The 24,319-nt window shown below is 54.7% G+C and overlaps 1 protein-coding gene across 3 annotated transcripts in view; it reads left to right on the top strand.

The window, feature by feature from the left end:
• Positions 1 to 39: 39 nt before the first annotated feature.
• ZBTB7A (zinc finger and BTB domain containing 7A) overlaps positions 40 to 24,319 on the top strand; it is a 24,907-nt gene continuing 627 nt past the window's right edge. Inside the window, exons 1-3 of one of the 3 annotated variants that reach the window (XM_014949650.1) lie at positions 40 to 511; positions 917 to 991; positions 15,494 to 16,701. In XM_014949650.1, coding sequence (XP_014805136.1) covers positions 15,509 to 16,701 — 1,193 coding nt within the window. In that variant the 5' untranslated portion in view covers positions 40 to 511; positions 917 to 991; positions 15,494 to 15,508. Of the gene's footprint in view, positions 992 to 14,799; positions 15,250 to 15,493; positions 16,702 to 24,319 lie in introns of those variants that run through there. The other 2 variants (XM_014949649.1, XM_014949651.1) reach the window with 2 other exon arrangements.

Raw genomic sequence — 24,319 nt, forward strand, 5'->3', positions numbered from 1 at the left:
GGGGGGGGGCCCGGCCGCTGGGTGGGGTCCCCCGGGGCCTGCGGCCCGTCAGCCCGGCCGGTGCGGGGGCGCCGGGTAGGGCCGCTTCAGGCCCGGCTGGGGCTCCCCATGCTCGTCCCCGAGCACCCCAAGGTCGTCCCCGCGGGGAGCCGGCCTTCCCTCGGCCTGCCCGGGCCCTCCGGCCTCCCCCCGGGCCTGCCAGCCCTGGCCTTCCCTCTGTGGGGGTTATTTATTATATATAGATTTTTTTTTTTTTCCCTCACCCCTTCCTTATCTCCCCCCGGCCGGCTCCGCACCCACCCCCTGGGAGCGGGGGGGGGTCGGGCTGCCGGCGGCGGTTGGCAGTGATAATCCCCCCCCCTTCTTCCCCCCCCTCTCTCGGTGGTTGGGGCCCTGAAAGCCGTCGGGGCCGGGCCCGGGCAGGATAAGCTGCTCTCCCCCCGCCTGGCGCAGGACCAGCGGGCAAGGCCGAGGTTGGCGTGAGGGGCAGCATCCCCTGGGCAAGGCCAAGGTGGGGGACACTTCCTTCATCTTCACCCTCTTCCCTTGAGAGGTTGAGGAGTTTGAGGCAGTGGGGTGGGAAATCGAACCTCGGGGGTGCCCAGGGCTGAGTCCCCCCAAGATACCGCCGGCGTCTCCAGCAGCACTATTGATGGCAGGAGGCAAAGTCACGGGCAGATTGTCCTGTGACCATGGTCTGAAAATGGAGGCGAGCTGGTTGCTGCCCGGGGAGAGGGCTTCGTGCCTCCAGTTGTGTGGGAAGAGCCCTCAGACCTGCGTGTGGAGCGGGACTCCCGGCACCCGGGGCTTCCTCTGACCAGAACTTTTAAATCCCGGCCTTTCTGTGTTGAAAACAAGAGTTCCTGTCGTGCACCGGCAACCGATGTGACCGCTCCTTCCTCCTCCTCCTCCTCAGCTCCTGGAGACCCTCGTACTCGCAGGGCAGCAGGAGGCCTGGCAGCAAAAGTTTCTCTCTGCTCAAGGACTCTTGGTAAGAGTTTGCTGCTGGTCCCAGTTCAAGATCAGCCAGGTTCCCCGTGCTGTTAATTGTCTTGCCTATCGAAACCATAACTTATATAAGAAGCACTTTGTAGGCAACAGGGAGAGTAGGTCTCTGCCTGGAAGAATTTACAACCTAATGAGGGTTGGAGTTGTGCACAGCGCAGCAGCAGCGGAGCTAAAAGGTCATCTCGTCATTTTAAAAAGCGTTGGGAGTTTTGGTTGGATTTTATTTTTTTTTTTAAGGAAACGTGTTATTTCTGAATGTTTCTGCCGGTTCTGGTTGAAAATTGCAGCATGTGGGCACTTCTGGAGGCTGATCAGGAAGAGACGGTCTGACTTCATTCTGATGGTTTGCTGGAGATGTTGGGATTTAAACGACTTTAAAAAAAAAAAGATAAAAGAGAGACAGAGAAACTGAGCACTTTATTAGAGAGGAGCCGTTCTTGTTTAATATTCATTCTGGCCCCTGTTTAGGCTTGTTCTGGTGAAAGAGGGAGTGAAGAGGCGCAACCCAAACATGGGTGAGATGGTGGGATTTTTCCACCGAGCCTTAATTGCGTTAGTAACTTAGGGGAGGGTTTTGCAAGGCGTGAGCTCTTAATAAATTTGGTGGTGAATGAAAGTAGTTCTTCCTTTTCTGCTGATCTGCAACTCTCCTTATGCCTTTTTTTTTTTTTTTTTTTAATTTAATTTGGTTTTTTGCTCGTATATGCATCTCGTTGCGTTGTGGTAGTGGGTCTGAGGATGATCTTTTTAGCCCTGTCGTGGGTTGACCAAGGAGCTCTGCTTTTGTGGAGGTGCGGGGCCGGCCGTGGCTGGGTGGAATTAATTTGACACGGTGAATGCGGTGGGTTTGCTTTTGTGGTTTTGTGAACTTTTTTTGAAAGCTGAATTGGAAATGACGGTTGTTTTCCCGGCGTGAGAATCTGGATGTCGGCATGGGACGCAAATGGGGGAAGGAATTTCTGCTTTCATTCCGGCGCCACGATGCTTTGCTTGCACTGCCTGTGTTACTCCAGACCTCTTTTGGTGGATAAAGTGCTGCCCGAGTGCTGGGTTTTTAACTCTGCAGGATCGAGTCGAACCCTAAAATTGAGAGGGGGGGGGAGGAGGGACCTGTGAAATTCCAGGTCTGCGTTTGAGAGGGAGCCTAAATGCTTCAGAACTGTGGTTTAATCTTGATTAAAACTGACACTTGAGGGTTTTTTCCCAGTCTCAGGATGCTGCCTTTATTGAAAGAGAAGGCTTCTGTGGCAAACAATTAGAATCCTACTCGTTATCTTGCATAGTCAAAGCAATAAACAGTTGCTCTCAACCAGCCTTTAACCTCAGATTTGAAGAGACTGGTTTTCAAGCTGTAATTAAAAGCCTTTTGACAAGCAGAACTCGGGGAAAGGGAGAAAGACAGACAGTCTTTAGGACGGAGAGGAGCGTTTGTACCCAGTCCTGTGACCCTTTGATCCAAAGGGGTTGTGTTTGATGCCTGATTGGTGTGAGCTGTGTGTCTGTCCCCGTACCTGCTCCGGGAGCATCTCCGAGCTCCGGTGGGACGTCGGAGCGGGAGCAAACGAGGTCAGACGAGCATCAGGATCCTCTGCGAGTATCCAGGGACAATTGTTTCTCACCCAGCTCCCTGCCCGTATCGTTTTCCTTCCGTGCATAGTTTCAGTTTTCCCCGTCTCCCCGGTGTCAGCGCCGGCTCCTGGAGCAGAGTCCGGATGCTGCTCAAACAGAGCAAAAAAAGCCCTTCTGTGCCTCGAATCACAGTGGGGATCCTGCTCCCCTTTTGGAGACCCAACTGCCTGAGGGGACTTGTAAATTTTCCTGCGAGATCCCGGGCTGCAGGTGGAAGGAAACTCTAAGGCTCCACGGCCTCTCTAAAGGTGACAAGGTGCGAGAAACTGGAAACTGGTGTGAGCTGCCCCGTGGCTGCAGGTGGGAGCCAAGGCCACGGCGGTGAGCTGAGCCGCAGATCCCCTGGCAATCCGACGCTTTCCGACGCCGTCGCTTCGCCGACCCCTTAAAAAAATGCGTAGGGCCAGGCTGGAGGGAGTGGGATCTCCTTGAGGACAGCCTCCCTGCCTCAAACTCTTCTCACCGGGCTCTTCCAAGCCGGGGCAGGGGCAGGAACACGCAGCGCTGGCACTTGCTGGGTGCTTTCTTTGCCTGGGAAGGGTTTAGCACCTTCAGGAGGGTTTTCCTCCTCCTTTCCCCCCCTGCGGTTCGGCAATGCCCATCTGAGATCTGCTCACTGCTGCGGGAAGGGGCTGCTGCCCTGCTTTTTTTTTTTTTTTTCCTTCCCCACAGCAGAGGATGCTCCCAAGCATCCCAGCCCTGTGTTTTAACTCCCTCTTGCCTGCTGTTAAACTGCAGCTGGGCTCCCTATTTCCTTCCTGGTTCGTGCACCTACTTCTTTCCCACCGGCAAACTGGAAACTAGTAAGTAGATTTCTTTTTTTTTTTTTTTTTTTTTTTTTTTTTTGTTGGTTTCTTGGGTTTTTTGGGGGTATTTTTTTCTTTTTTCTTTTTTTTTTTTTTGTTTGTTTGCTCGAGCACCTACCCAGCGCAGGGCTTGTAGCTACAGGTTGCTGCTCTCTAGTTACTGGGAGCCTCTTGCCCCAACAGGCAGAGTACACGCGGTACCAGTTCAGCGTTCCCTCCCTTCATCCCCGCGCTGCCCGCTCCTGCACCCAGGAGGGAGGAAGAGCTTCATGGCAGGACGGCGTTGCCGGGGATGAAGCACGTGGCATGCTTGCTCTCAGGATTCACTTCTTGCACGTCACGGGGAGTCAAGAACGGTGAGATGAGTTCTTTATCCCCAAACTAGGGATTACCTAAGGGACTGCCCTGCCCGATACACTCCGCTTTGTCACTAAACTCCAATCTTATTCTTTATTTCCCCCCCCCCCCCCTTCCTGGTGAGGAGGAGACAACTGGTCTTCGAGGTGCTGTTTTGAGGAAATGAGATTAATGCTAGAGCTTTGCCGTGGAATGGGGCAGGAATAGTCTGTTTTTTTGGAGGAGAAGGATGCGGAGGCTGCGAAGGGGAACCTGTGACATGACAGCGGGGTGGGAGAGGGACAGGTTGATTTTGGGGCTTGGGAGCAGTTCGGGAAATGGATGGATGCTGTGGGAATGGGGGGATGTGGGTTTTGAGCAGTTCTTATGGTTCTCTTGGTTCAGGAGATGGACAGAAGCTTCGACGGGAGGGAGAACGTGGTGCAAAGTGGGTAGATGCTGTCGGCCTTCCTTGGAGAAAACACTGGTGGTGACTTTGGGGAGATTTTTGGCCAGAGTAGGGTGTGCAGGATTTAGCCTCTTGCTGGTCTGTGGTCTTACCTGGTCTCTGAAGGGGAAGAAGGTATAAAAATACTACCCTCTAAAGCTCTCGTTTTCATCCAGCCTTGAGAGGCTGGGAAGTGCCGGTGGCCCCGCAGCCCCCGCTCAGCCCTCGGGCTTCACCCAGTGGTGGGTTAAAGCTGGCGACGGCTTTGTTTCTTCATGAGGAGTCTTCAGTTGCTCCCTTTGAGGATGGGGTCGAATGTTGCCTTTCTGAAACGTCGGCAGCTTATTTCCACATGAATCTTGGGGCCTCCAGGCTCTTGGGGCGTTGAAAAAGAAACCTTCCGTACACACTGAGCTCCTGGGCAAGGGCTGGTCCTTTAGCCGGGATTGAAATGCAGAATTTCATGTTTTGTGTTTTTTTGTGTTGTGTTTTGGGGTTTTTTTGGTTTTTTTTCCCCTTCGTGTGTAACTTCTGAGGCTTTCTAAAGTATTTAGGAGAACTAGGGGCTTGGTATTTTGCAGGATCTCCCGAAAACCCCGCTGTGGTTTTTCAGGGAGCCGCTCAGTTGCCGTACGGCAACAAGGGAGCTATGTGGGAGCAAACCCGTCAGAGGGCTGTGGCACCAGGCGTGTGGGCACACTTGGGCTTGGCTTTTAAAGAGTTTGTTTCAGCAGCAAAACAAGCAGCTTCCATTAACATGAGGTTGGTTGGCCTTCCCAGCCCCATATGCCGTGCTCGGAGGTTTCCAGCAGGTTGAGGAGAAGAGGGAGGCCTAGGAGCGGTTCAGACCCAGCCCTGCTGGAGGGAAGGTGGGTTTTGCAGCAGTGTCTGAGGGTCGTTGGGTGACCTCCTCGGTGGATGGTGGCTCATTTCTTCTCAGCATGAAGAAATTCCTGGTACCTGGTGGCTGTCAGTGCTGCTCGGTGGTGGTCCCAGCACGTAGACCTCACGTGGTGGACCTGGGACCATCATGTTGAGAAAGCTTGAGGCTGAGCAATGGTGCTGGTGATGGGGGTGCAAAAATGAACCCCTGCAAGCGCCGAAGCTCAAGGGACACGCGTTGGCCTTGGGTCCCTGAGTACACGGGCTCGAACCAAGGTGCATTCCTGCTGGATTAAATATGGTCTCTGATGACAAAGGAGAAAATTGGCAAGGAGGTCTGGGTGGAGTAACCAGTTCAAGCTAACCTTGCAACATGAGAGAAGTCTTAGTACGTCCTGGGTGTTGCTGTCAGCGGCGAAAGGGGACGTGTGTTGACGGGTGCGGGATGGTTTTGGAGGGGTGGCAGGTTGGGGACGTTCTGTGCCACACCGTGCCGTGCTGTCTCTGTGCCACACCATGCCATGCTGTCTCTGTGCCACACCATGCCATGCTGTCTCTTTCGGTTGTGCCGTAACGGGTCCGGCAGAGGCCTGGCCATGGTGCTTCATGGCGTGACATGGCAGGAGGGAGCAGACCACTGCTGTCTGGTCGGGGTCTACGTCGACTTCTGGTTTTTGCCGGTCGTCGATGCTGCAGCGGAAACCCAACTTCCCCCTGCGCTCTGCGAGGCTGCGCTGTGCCCTGGAAGGAAATGTCTTCCCGGTTCCAGACGTGGGTAGGGATCAGCAGCATCACAGAGCGTGACATTTGGTCATCCCTTGTCCATTTTCTTAATTGTGGAAGTTATCTACCAGCATCTTCAGAGTCAGAGCCATGCTGTGTGTCTTCTCCGGGCGGTGAAGGCCGTTAGGTTTATGTGAAAGCCACAGACTGTGTCCTGGGAGATGCAAAGAGCTTTCCCCCTGTCCCCAAGCACTTGGGACACATCAGAGTGAGCCCTGTGTGCTTCTCCTCTGCTGCTTTTGGTTTAATTCTCCTGGTCAGCAGCAGCGACACTTCTCTGTGCTGTGGTTGTGCTTGGAGGTCAGAGTTTGGATCAAAATGTGGAGGCAGGGAGAGGGGAATGGGGGTGGGATTTGCTGAGGGGTCAGTTGGTTGGTCAGACCCTGGATTTGGTGTCAAAGCTGATGGTTGTGAGCCTTTGCCTCAGCAGCACTTGTCTTTTTGCTGTCCGTGCAACGAGTAAAAAGCCACATCTGGCACATCCTTTCTCTTCTGGACCGTTGTGTGAAAAGCATTTAAATTCAAGGAATTTTGGAAAAAAATGAAGAGCAACGTGCCCTTTCCTTCCTGGTGCGCTTTCGGAGCGGCGTCCCTGATGATGTCCTCCAGCGTGATGAGGAATCCCAGACCTCCAGCATCTCACGGAGCAGCGTCCCTGATGATTTCCTCCAGCATGATGAGGAATCCCAGACCTCCAGCATCTCATTAACAGCACCACGGGGACCAGCTCCACCTCAGTAGTCGTTATCTCCCTGCTCCGTCATGGTCACACCATCTCTTCTGCCTCTTGTTCTACAACCTGGAGCTGCCAGAGGAGTTGAGGAGCCCCGTTCTGGTTGCTCTTGCTCTGGTTCTGGCTTGGCACGAGGTGTCTCGGTGAAGTTCTCTGCTTCTTCCCACTGCTGACACAGTGGGAAAGGCCGGGAGGGGGCCGGTTTTGAATACTGCAAAGATTATAAATGGGTTGAGGTGTAAAATTCAAATTGGTTTCTTGGGGATACCTGCAATCAGCTGCCACGGTTTGCCTGAGGTAGCGGGGAGATTACTGAGTTACCCCCAAAACCTGTCTGTCCAGGAGCCGCTGGGCGACGTGGCACCTTGATGAGAGACTTGGTGGTCATCCCTTCAGTAGCCCGGTTTGACATCTGAGCTGAAACGCCGGTGTAACGTGGGCTTGGGACTTCTTCATCCAAATTCTTCAATGCAGCTCTTCCAGCCCGATTTAGATGCTCTGCCAAATATATCAGACCTACGCAGGCTCCTCTGAATGAGCACAGGATGCAGCCGTTCCTGAGCACGGAAATGGCTGGCTGCTGGCTTTGGGGGGGGTGGTGGGCTGTCCTTGCTCCCCCAGCTCAGCAGATCTGCCCCTTTTTGGCCAGCCCCAGGAGAGGACACCACCACAGGCAAAGCCAGCTCTTGGCGCTGCTCCTATCTCCGAGGTGCTCTGGCTGCAGGAGGGGATGATTAATAGTAGTTTTTTTTAATACGAAGGAAAAATCGAGGTTCTTGATCATTTGTGGTCATTAAAGTTCCCGTGATGCTCATTGAATTCCAGTGCTTTGTCCAGACGTCAGTGGGAGCAATTACCAGCTCTTCTTCCTACCAGCATTCCCTTGGCAGCGGCAGCAGGATGTGGGATTCTCCTTTCCTGCCTCAACTTCTGCGCTGCTCAATAGTTCTGCATCCTGCCCCTGAGCTTGTAGTTTCTGTGGTGGTTTCAGTGTTTCTTCCCATCACTATACGGCTCATAAAGCGCTTTGGCTCCTCTAAGATGAGGGTGATCCGTGCTGAAGGATGAGCTGTTGACCTATCTGCAGGTTTTGGGGTGGATTTCCTTTTTACCTCGGTATGAAACAGTCCTATGACAAGGGTTGACTCTGTGCTGGAGCTTCCTCCGCTGCCCAGGTGTGTGTTTCTAGACAGTAGGGAGAGGCAAACCTCCCTGGCAGGTCCAACCTGGCAGCGGGAAGGAAAACCCCCGGCTGTTTTGCTTACCTGATAGTGGTGCAAGTTCATCGAGTTGGGCTGAAACGGAGGGTGGTGGATGGAACCCAGGAGCTCAGGCTGCCCCATCGCGTGTCGTCGCAGCGTCTCGGTTGTTTTTTTCCACTTCGTGTTAAATTCAAGATGTTGACGCTTGGAAAGCTCAGGTGGTTGGAAGGATGGGCTGCATCAAAAGAAGCGTTGCCAGCAGGTCCAGAGAGGTGATTCTGCCACTTTGCTCTGGTGAGACCTCACCTGGAGTATTGTGTGCAGGTCTGGAGCCCTCAATATAAGAAGGACATGGACCTGATGGAGAGGGTCCAGAGGAGGGCCACAAGGATGATCAGGGGGATGGAGCACCTCTGCTGCGAGGACAGGCTGAGGGAGCTGGGGTTGTTCAGCCTGGAGAAGAGGAGGCTCCGGGGAGACCTAATAGCAGCCTTCCAGTACCTGAGGGGGGCTACAGGAAGGCTGGGGAGAGCCTGTTTAGAAAGGCCTGCAGTGACAGGACGAGGGGCAATGGCTTCAAGCTGGAGGGGAACAGATTTAGATTGGAGATTAGAAGGGGGTTCTTCACTGTGAGGGTAGTGGAGCACTGGACCAGGTTGCCCAGGGAGGTGGTTGAGGCCCCTTCCCTGGAGATATTCAAGGAGAGGCTCGACGAGGCCCTGGGCAACCTGGTCTAGTTGGGGGTGTCCCTGCTGACTGCGGGGAGGTCGGACTAGATGGCCTTTGGAGGTCCCTTCTGGCCTGGGCAATTCTATGATTCTATGAAAACCAACCACCCAGCTTGGAGGAACCAGAGCTGGTTGTGTGACCCCGGTGCCTGTTTGGGAACCGACCGAATCCTCCTGATGTGGTCAAATCTCCTTCCTTACACAAGTCTTCGTGTCATGAATCCAGCGCTTAGAGCTGCTGGAACAGAGACCCTGCATTGAGAGCTGGGGGACAAGATGCTTCCCAGAGCCAGTGCCTTCGGCCGGGGACTCGCGGGGGGCTGGAGGGGATGCCTGTTTCCCGAAGACAGAGCCATATTGTCCACCAAGAGCCCACAGATATTTGGAGGGTGCTCATCCTGCTCTGATCTCTTCACTTCAATAGCTGCGTGATCTTGGTCATATGTGTCTTTTGGTGTTTTACCCCAGATGCGATGTCCAGTTAAGAAATAAGAAAGCTGGAATTCATTCTTTTTTGCTGTTGTTGGCTCAATTACCTGCTAAGATTTCTTCCTGTTGCCTTATCGAAAATGTAGATTTGTTTTTTTAAAAATAAGTCGGTATGCTTTTATTTTTCTCTTTTTTTTTTTTTTTTTTCTTACCATGCAGTTTGTTTCTGTTGATGTGCAGGGTCTTCCTCTCGAGAACATGCATCTGTTTTGCAGGTCCACATAATTGGGATAGTTTGGCACTAAACTGCCGACAGCGCATTCCTTTTGAGAGCGCGGTTGAATTTTAACAGCACCGTAGAGTGGTTGAAATAAGTGACTTTTCCCAAGCAGGCAAAAACACCCTGCTTCCTTTCCTCCTGCCTACCATCTTCCCACCTTTTTGGCTTGATTCTGCTGCGTGTTAGGTGTGTTTCCCCAGGCCTCTGCATAGTTTAGGGTGGATCCTGGGCAGAGGGAGACCTGCTTGGGCTTGTCCTTGGGATGTTGCAGAGCTTGGTGTCAGCAGAGATGATGGCTCACGGCTCCCAGTGGCCAGAGAGCTGCCATTTAGCTCGGGAGATCCAGGCTTCCAGGTGTGTCCTGACAGCTGGAATAAGGAAAGGGGGAACTGGGATGGTCGCTCCCTAAATATAAAGCGAAGAGACAAGGACTTGCATTGTGTGACCTATAATCGGGGTGAGCTATTCATAGGGAGAAAATGCCCATTTCCCCAGTCGGTGGTGAGTGAGGGCTGGGATAATGTTTGGGCCTTGGGCAGCAAACCACTGACTTGGGTTTTTTGTTTAATATAGCAACATTATTTTAATAATTCTTTTCTAGCAGCGCTGCTCCAAAGTCTGCCCTGACTCTGTCATATGTGCCTTGCCTCTAAGAAATCACAGAATGATACGGGGTTGGCAGGGACCTCTGGAGATCATCTCCTCCAATCCCCTGCCAGAGCAGGGTCACCCAGAGCAGGTCCCACAGGAACATGTCCAGGTGGGGTTTGAATGTCTCCAGAGAAGGAGATTCCACCACCTCCCTGGGCAGCCTGTTCAGGGCTCTACCACCCTCAAAGTGAAGAAGTTCCTCCTCATGTTGAGATGGAACTTCCCATGGTCAAGTTTGTGCCCGTTACCTCTTGTCCTGTCCCTGGGCACCACTGAAAAAAGACTGGCCCCATCCTCCTGACACCCACCCTTTAAGTATTTATAGGTGTTGATCAGATCCCCCCTCAGTCTTCTCTTTTCCAGACTGAAAAGACCAAAGTTCCTCAGCCTTTCCTTATGAGGGAGATGTTCTAGTCCCTTCATCATCTTTGTAGCCTCTGCTGTACCCTCTCCAGCAGTTCCCTGTCCTTCTGGACCTGGGAAGCCCAGAACTGGTCCCAGTGCTCCAGATGGGGCCTCCCCAGGGCAGAGCAGAGGGGCAGGATGACCTCCCTCCATCTGCTGGTCACACTCTTCCTGATGCCCCCCAAGATGCCATTGGCCTTCTTGGCTACAAGGGCCCATTGCTGGCTCATGGGCATCCTGTTGTCCACCAGAACTCTCAGGTCTTTCTCCTCAGAGCTGCTCTCCAGCAGGTCACCCCCAACCTGTGCTGGTGCAGGGGGTTATTCCTCCCCAGGTGCAAGACCCTACACTTGCCCTTGTTGAAGTTCATCAGGTTCCTCTCTGCCCAACTCTCCAGCCTGTCCAGGTCTCACTGGATGGTGGCACAGCCTCTGGTGTGTCAGCCACCCCTTTCCAGTTTTATATCATCTGCAAAAGTGCTGAGGCAACATTCCATCCCTTCATCCATGTCATTGATGACTATATCGAAGAGGACTGGACCCAGTACTGACCCCTGAGGAACACCACTTATTACGGACCACCAACTGGATCAACTCATGATCTCCATTCCTTGGGTACCTCGAGCTGCAAGAGGCCAAATATAACAACACGCCATAGCTCAAAATGCAGTTATTCCCAGGAAATTTTGCCTTGTGGATTGTCACAGTGCCCTAAAGCCATTTCTCCTTGTTCTTGGTGGAAAAAGGCGATGATAATTTGCCTTTTCTGCCTGGGGAGGGTGTGTGGTGTTACTCAAAGCTTCTCCTGGGTGCCTCTGGAGTGGGTGGCACTGCTGTGGGAGGGGAGAGCCCTGCCTTTTTAAAGCCATTTGGGATTTATTTTTTTTTTCCAGATGAAGAGCACGTTTAAAACACTCCCCAACCTGAGGTGACTTAGCTCTTACACCCGATACCTGCATATTTCAGAGCCCTCGTAAGCTGCTCAGGTTCCTCTCCTCTTCCCGGCTAAATTTTAAAGTAAAGCCAAGAAGTAAAAGGAAAAAAAAAAAAAAAACCCAACACAACAAAACACCAAACCCACTGTGGGTCTGGGGAAAACTAGTAATTAAGCAGCGTTTTGTCAGCACTTTTGGTTGTGATCCCATCTTAATGTGGTCGTCTCATTTGAATGTAAATGTCAAATTCCAGAGCTCCTGGAGGAAAGCGATTGGGTGACATCCCGCTGGACGCCAGGGGAGTAAAGTGCAAGCTCAGGGGTTTCGGTTTAACGTTCCGCACTGCTCTTTCCTGGTTCTTCTCCTAGGTCTGAAAGGAGTTGAGTTGATAAATTTAAGAAAAGAACCTTTTTAGCATCGAGGAGCAGCATCAAACTGCAGCTGGCCTCAGCATGATGCGGAACGGCCCGGATGGCCACTGTCTTGGGGAGGCCGATGGCTCCTCTCACTCAAATGTGAGGTCGGTGGTGCTTCTCGCCCCCCCAAAAATGATTTTTTTATTATTTTTTCTTTTTCCCCTGCCTGGAATGGGGCTGTTTGGGGGGGGGGCTCGAGCTGGGCCCAAGCATTAGTATTTTGGAAACACAGAAGAGACTCGGCGCCGCTGAAAGATTTAGCCCAATACTCCGGGATAGGAGACTCGGCGCCGCCGAAAGATTTACCCAAATAGTCCAGGATGCGTGTCCCGTTCCGCCAGGTTTATAAATGAGGTTTGTAAATAAATCCCAGAGCTCTGTGGGGTTGTAAACCCTCTCTTTCAAACGGGCCGTATTTTAAGTGGAGGGTGCTCCCCTCCCCTGTGACAGGTTCTATGGGAGGACGATTCCCTAATTTCTCGAACGCTGCCACTTTTGGGGTGAAATGTGGCGTTTTTTGCAGCCCTGCCGAGCCGCGCAGTCTGGCTCAACAAGGGGATGATGCCTTTTGTGCAGCTGGGGGGTACGGAGAGAGAAAAGAGCTGCCTGGGAAATTTAGGTCAGTAGTTGAAGGCTCCCCCCTTGGTGGCCCGTTCAGCCCTTATTCTTGCCAAGGAGGGGACTAACCGGGGTGGCGGTGCCAGCGCTTCTTGTCACTTGTCACCTGGCCCTCAAGATTTTTTCCGAGAGGGTTTCATCCAATTCACCAACCCTGCATTGTGGCCCGTGCTGGCTCCTGGTGGGGTGTTTTTTATCAACCTGGGAAGGTGGGAAGGCTCCATCTCTGGTTACTAATCCCCTGAGCCACCCAGCCCTGTGCGGGCGGTAATTCTCCGGCTGCTCAGCCCCCTGGAAAAAGGGAAAAGGGTGTGATTTTTTTTTTTACAGGCTGGGCTGCGACGTTTGGGGAAGGAGCCTGGTGGTCTCTGGCCATGGAGAGGTGGGGGGGGAGCCTCAGGGCAACCGGTTTGCCCCTCCACGTTCTCAGCCACCGCAGATGAGGGACAACAAAGGGGGTGTTGTGCGAGGAGAATGAGTTGCGAAGTTGTACAACTTTCCATGCCAGCCCTCCGCAGTCTCATGACCCTGCAGCCGTTCCCACACTGTCCGGCTGATTGTCCTGGCCCCCCCCTGACCGGGGATGGGGACAGAGGGGGGGGTGACCTCTCCTGCACCACCCGACTCGCTCCCCCAGGCCCCCTCGGTCCCCAGAGCCGGGCACCACCACCGACAAAGCCCGGTTGTGTGGGTGCCGAAGCTCAGCTGCCCACAAGAAGCTTCAAAATGCTACACACAGCTTAAGTTCTGTTTAGATGGGGGGGGGGGCAGCTTTGTAAAGCATCTGATCTAGAGGGGAAAGGGGGGGGCGGAAGGTTTTAGTGTCGTTTTCCAGGCCAGGAGGTGTTGGGGGGGGGGCAGAGTATCAGCCCCCCTTTTCTGGGGAGTGATGTGCCGTGATGGCTCAGACCGGGGGGGGATTTGGGGAGCTCTGGGGGTGCCCTGGTGGCAATGGGGCAAGCGATTGCTGAGCCTCCCCTGCTGTCACCCAGCCACTTGGGGGGCTAGGGGGGGTCCAAGGGACCCCCTGTGGATGCAGGGATGCAGTGACCTTGCCCAAGGTCATACCTGGAGCCGGTGCTGGAATTCAGAGTGGTGCTTTCCAGGTCCCCAGGCTGCACTCAGCCACTCAGCCACCTTTTCCTCCCCAGCCAGGACCTCTTATTTAAAAAAAAAAAAAAGTGAAATAGTGGCTTTGAGTTTAAATCCTGCTGCTGCGGGAGCCCAGGAGGTGGCTCTGGAGTTGGTGTCCTTCTTCCACGTGTCCCAAGAAGACACCTTGATTCGGTGCTTGGTGTTGGTGGCAGGTCTTGCACCGGGTGCCCTGTGCATCCAGCCCCACTCCTCTGGTTCTTCCACTCCCCCCAGCCCCCCCATCACGTCTGCGTGATGAACCTAATGCTGCTTTATACATTATTGTGGTTTAATATTGAGGGGGTTGCTTCAAATAGGCGTTTTGTGGACTCGGAGCTGCCGTCTCCTGCATTTTCTTTATATAAAACAAGAAGGTGGAGAAATTAGAAATTCTTTAATTCCTTTTTTTGTTTGTTTTTTTTTTTCTCTTGGATTAATGAAATGTTTTAAAAATAAGAAAATAGGAAGAACTGCTGAAAAATCTGCCCAGAATTGGGGTGTGTTTGTGGGGGGGACGTGTGTGTTGGGGAGCGAGCGTTGTTTTGCAGCCCAGTTGCTGCCTCCCCGGGCTTTAACGTGGGGCTGGGAGTTGCTTCCTCCATAATTAGTTCTCTTCTGACCCTGGCCCTGACTCATCCGCCCCCCTCTCTCCCCCCTTCTTCCCCCCCTCCCATATTGTGTGGGGCAGGGCTGCTTCTTGCCGTGCCTCAGTTTCCCCAGCTGGAAACTGGGGACTTTGATACTTAATGCTTGTGCCAAAGGTATTTTATGAACCAAATTATTCACGTGAGGATATATTGCAGGTCGCATTAGCCCCGGTGTTTGGGGCGGGGGTGGGGGTGAATATATTGATTTATGGGGGGGGAAAGCATCTCTGGTGTAAGGAACAGGGGGTTGCTGCTTGAGACGGAGAGGAGGGGAATGTTATTGCCAATTTAGGCATCAGAAGGCTGGTTCTGGGGGGAGCTGAGGGGCTTGTTCAGGGCAAGTTTTGCTCTTGCTGGTGTTTGCTCCCCCTCTCCCAGCAAAGGGGGATCCCGTCCCATCAGAGCCACTCGCTTCGCTCTGGCTTTTTCAGCCTTGGAAGGGAGGATGTGTTTAAAGTCAAGTGGATCCTTTTCTGCCGTGCTGGCACATCAGGAGCAACTGACTGATGTATTTCTCTTTTCCCAAACCAACCCTCAGCTTTGGAAAAAGCTTCTGCCGAAGCCTTTCTGGGATGCTGGGAGGGGGGGCTTGCGCCAGCTCTGCTGCTGCTGGTGACACCAGTCTCCTCTCTGGCCACCTCAGAGGCCCCTGTCCCAAGCAGGTACCTTGGATTTGAATGTTTAAGCTTGGCTCTTAACCCCTCACAGCAGACTGGGGTGGTTGGTGCTTCCCACTTCCCACATACTGGTGCCATCAAGTGCTGAGCTTGTCGCTGGGACCTTCCCAAAATTTGCTGCCATCCCACTGCCCGCATCCCTTGGAGCAGCAGAGCCTGGGACCCCAGGGATGAGCCATGGGAATGCTTTTCCCAGTGTATCCAGAGTTTGGCTGGGCACAGCGAGGCTGAATGAGCAGGGGACCTTTCCAATAGAAGTGGTGGGACTGGGAAATACTCCCCGAGGTGGACTTGGGGTCCACTGGTGAGGCTCATGCCATTGTAGCCCAACGCCAGGCACTGCTACCAGCTGGGTCCAGATGCCCTCTGGCTCTGTTAACCCTGGTCCTTGCTGAGGCTTGCTGGCCCTGGCCCGCATCCGTGCTAATTCAGCTCTTCTTCCAGACTGGGAGAGCACCTGGGCTGTGTTTCTCCTCCTCCTCCTCCTCCTCCCCAGAGTGAGGGTAAGAACGGGTCCCTCCTTGCCTGCTCATGGAGTCTCAGGCTCTGGGCAAGATGGTGGACTCAAGGGGGACGTGGGAAGGTACAGAGGGCACAGTAGCCAATGGCTAGTGCTTGCTCCAGAGCACGCTGGCATCGACGGGCAGGTGCCTGCTCTGCTTTGGGAGTGTGCCCATGCGATGTGATGCCTCCGAGTGGCCGAGGTCCCCGTGACTCATTGCTCTTTTCCTCCTCCTCCTCTCGTAGCCTTTTGCATCGAAGATGGCGGGTGGCGTGGACGGCCCCATAGGGATCCCGTTCCCCGATCACAGCAGCGACATCCTCAGCAGCCTGAATGAGCAGAGAAACAACGGGCTGTTGTGCGACGTGGTCATCTTGGTGGAAGGCCAGGAGTTCCCCACCCACCGCTCCGTCCTGGCGGCCTGCAGCCAGTACTTCAAGAAGCTCTTCACCTCAGGGTTAGTGGTGGACCAGCAAAACGTGTATGAGATAGACTTTGTGAGCGCGGATGCCTTGTCGGCTCTGCTGGAGTTCGCTTACACCGCGACCCTTACTGTCAGCACTTCAAATGTCAACGACATCCTCAATGCCGCCACACTGCTGGAGATCCCGGCGGTAAGGGATGTTTGCACGGATCTCCTGGACAGGAAGATTCTGGCCAAAAATGACCAGATGGATACAGTAGATCAAATTGATCAAAGGAACCATCTCAGAGCAAAAGAGTACCTGGAGTTCTTCCAGAGCAACCCCGTCAATGGCCACCAAGGCAGCTTTCCGTGGACCAACCCAGAGTTGAGAGACCTTCAGAGACTGAACTTCCGAGGCCAAGAGGAGGAGGAGGAGCCGGACTGCAATGGCCTAGACTTCTACTCGCAAGCCCCCCTAAACGAAAGACCAAAGGCGAATGACTGTGATCCTGAGAGCAGCAACCCAGCCATGTGGCTGGACAGAGAGGAGGAGGAGGTGGCTCCTGGCTCCATGTTTTCACCTTCTCAGAACGGACATTACAGCGGCCGTGGCCTGCCCACACCGGGAGAAGAGGAGGGGACCCCAGGGGGGCCTCTGGACCAGCAGGAAGCCGGTGACTCCCCTGGTTTCGTTGCTGCTGGAGCGGAGACGGAGGATGACACCAGGGAGGTGGATGGTTTGGCCGCCAGCGCCCTGCTGCAGCAGATGATGAATTCCGTGGGGAGACAGCAGCTCGGGGAAGACGACCGAAAGGACGACGACGGGGTGATGGATTATTACTTGAAATATTTCAGCAGTTCAAACGAGGGCGACGTCTACCCTTCCTGGTCGCAGAAAGTGGAGAAGAAGATCAGGGCAAAAGCATTCCAAAAGTGCCCCATCTGTGAGAAGGTGATCCAGGGGGCTGGCAAGCTGCCGCGCCACATCCGCACCCACACCGGGGAGAAGCCCTACGAATGCAACATCTGCAAAGTCCGATTCACCAGGTGAGGAGCGGGTGGACGTTGGAGGAGAGGGGGGGCTGTCACGCAAAACCAGCTCTTGGCTTTCCCCGGGGGTTGGTCTTATGGAATTTTATCTTCCCTGCTTGACTGATTTCCATCTCAACAGGCGAGTTGGGTACGAAAGCCAGAGTTTTTCAGAGAGCCGAGCGATTTGGGGGGGGTCTGGTTCTTGAGATATCTCACGGGGCCTGTCTTGATATCCAGTGCCACACCGTCCCGGCGTCCTGAATTGCTGAGCTCTGCTGGAAACCTGGCCAGACCCGGCCTTCTGCGGAGGCTAAATAACGTGGTTGACGAAGCAGAGCTACAGCCCCTTGGTATTTCCATTGTGGCTGAGGAGCTCGGGCTCGAGGCGAGAGTTGGAGAAGTCCTTTAGAAACGGCTCCGTGGGGTGACCCGAGGCTCTAGTGGCTGGGAGTTGGGTTGGGAAAAGGCTGGATGTGGCACTACTCATGTCCACTCTGGGTGAACCTTGATGGGCTGAGAGCTGGCTGCCCTGGAGGCCACACAGAGCCCGGTGCTTTGGTGCAGCTCCCCGGGGGCGTTCGCCTCGGTGCTGTTTCTAATCAGGGTTCCTCTGCTCCTTCCCTCCGCCACGGGAACGCTGAAGAAAGGGGATATTGTTTGGATTCCTCCGGTTCACTCCAGTCCACACGTTGCAGCGCCGCCCCCTCTCTCTGGTCTCTGTGGCTCTGATGGCTGGGGTGGGGGTCCCAGCCCGGTCCCCCCCCCCCTCCTCCCTCCCTCCTCAGTGTCCCTGCCGAGAGACTGCGTGGGCTGCCTGGCAGAGGAACCAGCTGCCTGCTGAAATATTCCCAGTTTCACCAGTGCTGCTTGCTTTGCTTCCCAAAAGCCTTTTCCTTGACTGGGTAGGGGGGGGGCATCCATGGGGCTGCTCCTCACAGTGTCCACCCCCCTGACCTGGGACAGGTGACCCTGAGGTGAAGCAGGACGTGGGGCAGGAGGGCCGTATCCTGCCCCACGGCCCCGCCGGCCCCCCTCGCCGCACCCAGCCCCACGTTGGAGAGCTGAGGAATGCAGATAATGGCGGGGGCAAGATGCCAGCCCTCCCGCCGCTCCCCCAGCAGCCAGGCCCTGCAACGTGGCACCTCCCTGCCCCAGTGCCGGGGGGGGGGACACCCTGGGTGCTACGCACACACCCCTGTGCAGAATCCGCCCCACCTGAGCGGTCCAAGGTCCTCGCCTGGCATCTGGGGGCGGAAACGCCATGGGGTGCCCCACAGCCATCTGCGCTGGGGGCGGTGGCGAGGAGGAGGGGATGAAGGAAAGCACAGGGGGGCTTTTTTGGGGAGGAGGAGGAGGTCGGTGGGGGGGTTGCCACCTCATCTCTTTTCCATTTCTTCCTCCTCTTGTGGTTTTCGGATGGGGAACCTACTCCCTGCGGACTCCCAGAAGGGCTTGGCACCGCAGAGGGCAGGATGGAAACTCTCTCTCCCAGCCCCTATAAACAAGGATGTTTCATAATATGCCAGGGCCGTGCTGTTTTCCAGCCAAAATACATCCTGGAGAAGCCCAGGCGGGGTCAGGGACCTGCCATCCGCCTCGATGCCCCCCCAGGGCCATGCCCCATCTCGTGCCTCCCCCCCCCAGCATCCTGCTGCTGCTCCTGCTCTGACCCACAGCGCTCCTGAAAAATCTCCTTGGAGGCTGGGGCCCAAAATCCCAGCTGGTTTCCAGCTCCCTCTGCCCATGGCTGATTCCCCAGGGGTGTGCCCCCCCTTTGCCCCACAGCGTGACCCACAGAGCCTCACAAACTCAAGCTGCTGGCCCAGGTCTGGGTTGGTTTTGGTGTCAATGAGTAGTTTCATTCTGCTCCCCCAGCACCTGGGCTGCGCTCGAAGCTTTGTCTCAGAGGCTCCCAATGTAAAAATGGGCACAAATGTGACCAAACACTCCAGCATCCTTATTTCCCTCCCCCCAAATTGTATTATTCTTTCACATTCCTTCACTGTACACTCCTTCCCCGTCCTCATCCCAGCAGGTGACAGTGCAAATCTCTTCCCAGTGCCACTAAAAATATCGCGATAGGCTGGGGGGAGCCAGTTTGGGGAGAAGCAATCCCTGTGCTTGGAGGAGCTTTAGGGGTGAGGATGATGAGCCGGGGGGTTGAAAGGGGGGGCTTGCAGGGGGTGTTTTCCTTCCACCCCCTCGCCGGGCGGGGACCAGAGCCAGTTGGTTTACACTGATTTTTGCTCACTGGTGCTTCCTGGTTCCTCTGCATTCCCGGGGGGGAGGAGCTGCGACGGCGCTCTAATAATCTCCTGGTAGAAAGGCAGAGTGGTTTTCTAAAATTTATAAGTATTTATAACATTTTATAAACGATAAAACATTTATTTTTAAAAAGCTGGTTTGACGTGTTGCTCCGTACCACGGTGTTTTAAGCAAGGCCCACCTTCCCGGCCCCTTTGGGAGCTGCATTAAAACGAGAGGTAGAGATGTCCTTGGTGTTTTGAACCCTTAAGGTTGGGGATTTTTTTGGGGGGGCCCTCATCCTGGCAGAATTTCCCCGCTGGGTGAGGGCAGCGATGGCCGTGCTGCGACGGGCGTGCGGGGCTGGGGGGGCTGCCTTTTCCCTATGGAATAGCAGAAAGGGATGGGGCCGGATCTCCTTGGGGGGAGGTGAGAGGTCCCCTTGCCCCCCCGCCCGGGCAGGGATGCTGCTCCTCGCTGCCCGCCACGCGCTTCGTGCCTGATTTTTGTCCTCCGGGAAGAGGCGAGCGGCTGCGGCTCACATGGCCCTCTTGGCCCCCGGCCCGGCTGCTGCAATGCCCTCCCCTGGCTCCGGCACGCTGCGGCGGCACAGGCCCTGCCTGGAGCCAGCCAGCCCCCAACCGGGCAGGGATTGACCTTGGACCAGGGGATGCTGGGTCCTGGGCTGATGCTTAGACTGATGCTCAGACCCATACTGGGCGATACTTGGTCCCATACTGATGCTCAGACCCATACTGGGCGATATTCCTCAGTCCCATTCTGCTGCTCGGACCCATACTGGGGGATGCTGGATCCTGGGCTGATGCTTAGATCCATACTGGGCGATATTCCTCAGTCCCATTCTGCTGCTCGGACCCATACTGGGGGATGCTGGATCCTGGGCTGATGCCTAGACACATACTGGGCGATACTCAGTCTCATATTGGGCGATACTCAGTCCCACAGTGATGCTTAGACCCATACTGGGCAATACTTGGGATGCTGGATCCTGGGCTGATGCCTAGACACATACTGGGCGATACTCAGTCTCATATTGGGCGATACTCAGTCCCACAGTGATGCTTAGACCCATACTGGGCGATACTTGGTCCCATACTGGGCGAATCTTGGTCCCATCCTGATGCTTAGACCCATACTGGGCGATATTCCTCAGTCCCATTCTGTTGCTCGGATCCATATTGGGTGATGCTGGCTCCTGTACTGATGCCTAGACCCATACTGGGCGATACTCAGTCCCATACTGGTGCTTAGACCCATACTGGGCGATATTCCTCAGTCCCATTCTGCTGCTCGGACCCATACTGGGGGATGCTGGATCCTGGGCTGATGCCTAGACACATACTGGGCGATACTCAGTCTCATATTGGGCGATACTCAGTCCCACAGTGATGCTTAGACCCATACTGGGCAATACTTGGTCCCATATTGGGTGATACTCAGTCCCATACTGACGCTTAGACCCATACTGGGCGAATCTTGGTCCCATACTGATGCCTAGACCCATACTGGGCAATACTTGGTCCCATATTGGGCAATACTCAGTCCCACACTGATGCTTAGACCCATACTGGGCAATACTTGGTCCCATATTGGGTGATACTCAGTCCCATACTGAGGCTTAGACCCATACTGGGCGATATTCCTCAGTCCCATTCTGCTGCTTGGACCCATACTGGGTGATGCTGGCTCCTGTACTGATGCCTAGACCCATACTGGGCGATACTTGGTCCCATATTGGGTGATACTCGGTCCCATACTGATGCTTAGACCCATACTGGGCAATACTTGGTCCCATATTGGGTGATACTCAGTCCCACACTGATACTTAGACCCATACTGGGCAATATTCCTCAGTCCCATTCCGCTGCTCGGACCCATACTGGGTGATGCTGGGTCCTGTACTGATGCCTAGACCCATACTGGGCGATACTTGGTCCCATATTGGGCAATACCCAGTCCCATACTGATGCCTAGACCCATACTGGGCGATACTTGGTCCCATATTGGGCAATACCCAGTCCCATACTGATGCCTAGACCCATACTGGGCGATACTTGGTCCCATATTGGGCAATACCCAGTCCCATACTGATGCCTAGACCCATACTGGGCGATACTTGGTCCCATATTGGGCAATACCCAGTCCCATACTGATGCCTAGACCCATACTGGGCGATACTTGGTCCCATATTGGGCAATACCCAGTCCCATACTGATGCCTAGACCCATACTGGGCGATACTTGGTCCCATATTGGGCAATACCCAGTCCCATACTGATGCCTAGACCCATACTGGGCGATACTTGGTCCCATATTGGGCAATACCCAGTCCCATACTGATGCCTAGACCCATACTGGGCGATACTTGGTCCCATATTGGGCAATACCCAGTCCCATACTGATGCCTAGACCCATACTGGGCGATACTTGGTCCCATATTGGGCAATACCCAGTCCCATACTGATGCCTAGACCCATACTGGGCGATACTTGGTCCCATATTGGGCGATACTCAGTCCCATCCTGATGCTTAGGCCCATACTGGGCCATGCTGGGTCCCATACTGATGCTTAGACCCATACTGGGTCCTGTGCTGATGCTCAGCCCCATACACTGGGTGAAGCTCAGCCCTGTTCCAGGTGATGCTCAGCCCTGTACTGTGATGCTTGGCCCCGTGCTGGGGGCTGCTTAGCCCTATACCCGTGCTTGGCCCCGTACCGGGTGATGCTCAGCCCCGTACCCATGCTTAGACCTCTGCCAGGCAGTGTTTGACCCTGTACTGGGCTGTGTTCCACTCTGTACTGGGAGGCACTCAACCCTGTACTGATGCTTAGCTCTGTATCGGGTGATGCTCAACCCCATAGTGATGCTGGGCCCCGTGCGAGGCCATGCTGGGCCCCGTACTGGGTGGTGCTCAGACCCATAGCGGGTGATGCTCACCCCATACCAGTGCTCAACCCTGTACTGGGTGCTCAGCCCTGTACTGGGTGATGCTCAGACCCATACTGGGTGATGCTCGTCTCATACCAATGTTCAGCCTTGTACTGGGTGATCCTCAGCCCTGTACTGGGTGATCCTCAGATTGATACTGGGTGATGCTCAGCCCTGTACTGGGTGATGCTCAGACCCATACTGGGTGATGCTCAGCCCTGTACTGGGTGATGCTCAGACCCATACTGGGTGATGCTCAGCCCTGTACTGGGTGATGCTCAGACCCATACTGGGTGATGCTCACACCATACTGGGTGATGCTCAGACCGATACTGGGTGATGGTCAGACCCATACTGGGTGATGTTCGTCTCGTACCAATGCTCAGCCCTGTACTGGGTGATCCTCAGACCGATACTGGGTGATGCTCAGACCCATATTGGGTGATGCTCACAACGTACTGGGTGATGCTCAGACTCATACTGGGTGATGCTCACATCCATACTGGGTGATGCTCAGCCCTGTACTGGGTGATGCTCACATCCATACTGGGTGATGCTCAGCCCTGTACTGGGTGATGCTCAGCCTGATACTGGGTGATGCTCAGACCCATACTGGGTGATGCTCAGCCCTGTACTGGGTGATAGTGATGCTGGGCCCCGTGCGAGGCCATGCTGGGCCCCGTACTGGGTGGTGCTCAGACCCATAGCGGGTGATGCTCACCCCATACCAGTGCTCAACCCTGTACTGGGTGCTCAGCCCTGTACTGGGTGATGCTCAGACCCATACTGGGTGATGCTCGTCTCATACCAATGTTCAGCCTTGTACTGGGTGATCCTCAGCCCTGTACTGGGTGATCCTCAGATTGATACTGGGTGATGCTCAGCCCTGTACTGGGTGATGCTCAGACCCATATTGGGTGATGCTCACAACGTACTGGGTGATGCTCAGACTCATACTGGGTGATGCTCACATCCATACTGGGTGATGCTCAGCCCTGTACTGGGTGATGCTCAGACCCATACTGGGTGATGCTCACAACATACTGGGTGATGCTCAGACCGATACTGGGTGATGGTCAGACCCATACTGGGTGATGTTCGTCTCGTACCAATGCTCAGCCCTGTACTGGGTGATCCTCAGACCGATACTGGGTGATGCTCAGACCCATATTGGGTGATGCTCACAACGTACTGGGTGATGCTCAGACTCATACTGGGTGATGCTCACATCCATACTGGGTGATGCTCAGCCCTGTACTGGGTGATGCTCACATCCATACTGGGTGATGCTCAGCCCTGTACTGGGTGATGCTCAGCCTGATACTGGGTGATGCTCAGACCCATACTGGGTGATGCTCAGCCCTGTACTGGGTGATGCTCACATCCATACTGGGTGATGCTCAGCCCTGTACTGGGTGATGCTCAGACCCATACTGGGTGATGCTCAGCCCTGCACTGGGTGATCCTCAGACCCATACTGGGTGATCCTCAGCCCTGTACTGGGTGATGCTTGTCTCGTACCAGTGCTCAGCCCTGTACTGGGTGATGCTCAGACCGATGCTGGGTGATGCTCACAAAGTACCAGGTGATGCTCAGCCCTGTACTGGGTGATGCTCAGGCCCATACTGGGTGATGCTCATCTCGTACCAGGGCTTGGCCCTGTACTGGGTGATGCTCAGACCCATACTGGGTGATGCTTGTCTTGTATCAATGCTCAGCTCTGCACTGGGTGATGCTCAGACCCATACTGGGTGATGCTTGTCTTGTATCAATGCTCAGCTCTGTACTGGGTGATGCTCAGACCCATACTGGGTGATCCTCAGCCCTGTACTGGGTGATGCTCAGCCCCATACTGGGTGATGCTCAAACCCATATTGGGTGATGCTCACAACGTACTGGGTGATACTCGGGCTCATACTGGGTGATGCTCAGACCCATACTGGGTGATGCTCACAATGTACCGGGTGATGCTCAGGCTCATACTGGGTGATGCTCAGCCCTGTGTCAGGTGATGCTCAGACCCATACTGGGTGATGCTTGTCTTGTACCAGTGCTCAGCTCTGTACTGGGTGATGCTCAAACCCATATTGGGTGATGCTCACAACGTACCGGGTGATGCTCAGCCCCATATCGGGTGATGCTCAGGCCCATACTGGGTGATGCTCATCTCGTACCAGTGCTCGGCCCTGTACTGGGTGATGCTCAGACCCATACTGGGTGATGCTCATCTCGTACCAGTGCTCGGCCCTGTACTGGGTGATGCTCAGGCCCATACTGGGTGATGCTCAGCCCCATACCAGGTGATGCTCACAATGTACCAGCTGACGCTCAGCCCCACACCAGGTGCCACTCGGCCTCGTACCGGGTGCCGCTCACCCAGTAGCGGGCAGAAGGGTGGAAGGCAGGACCCCCCCCTCCCCGAGGCTGACCTGCTCCCCC

The sequence above is a fragment of the Calidris pugnax genome, unplaced genomic scaffold, assembly GCF_001431845.1.
Source record: "Calidris pugnax isolate Ruff unplaced genomic scaffold, ASM143184v1 scaffold173, whole genome shotgun sequence".
NCBI lineage: Eukaryota > Metazoa > Chordata > Aves > Charadriiformes > Scolopacidae > Calidris > Calidris pugnax.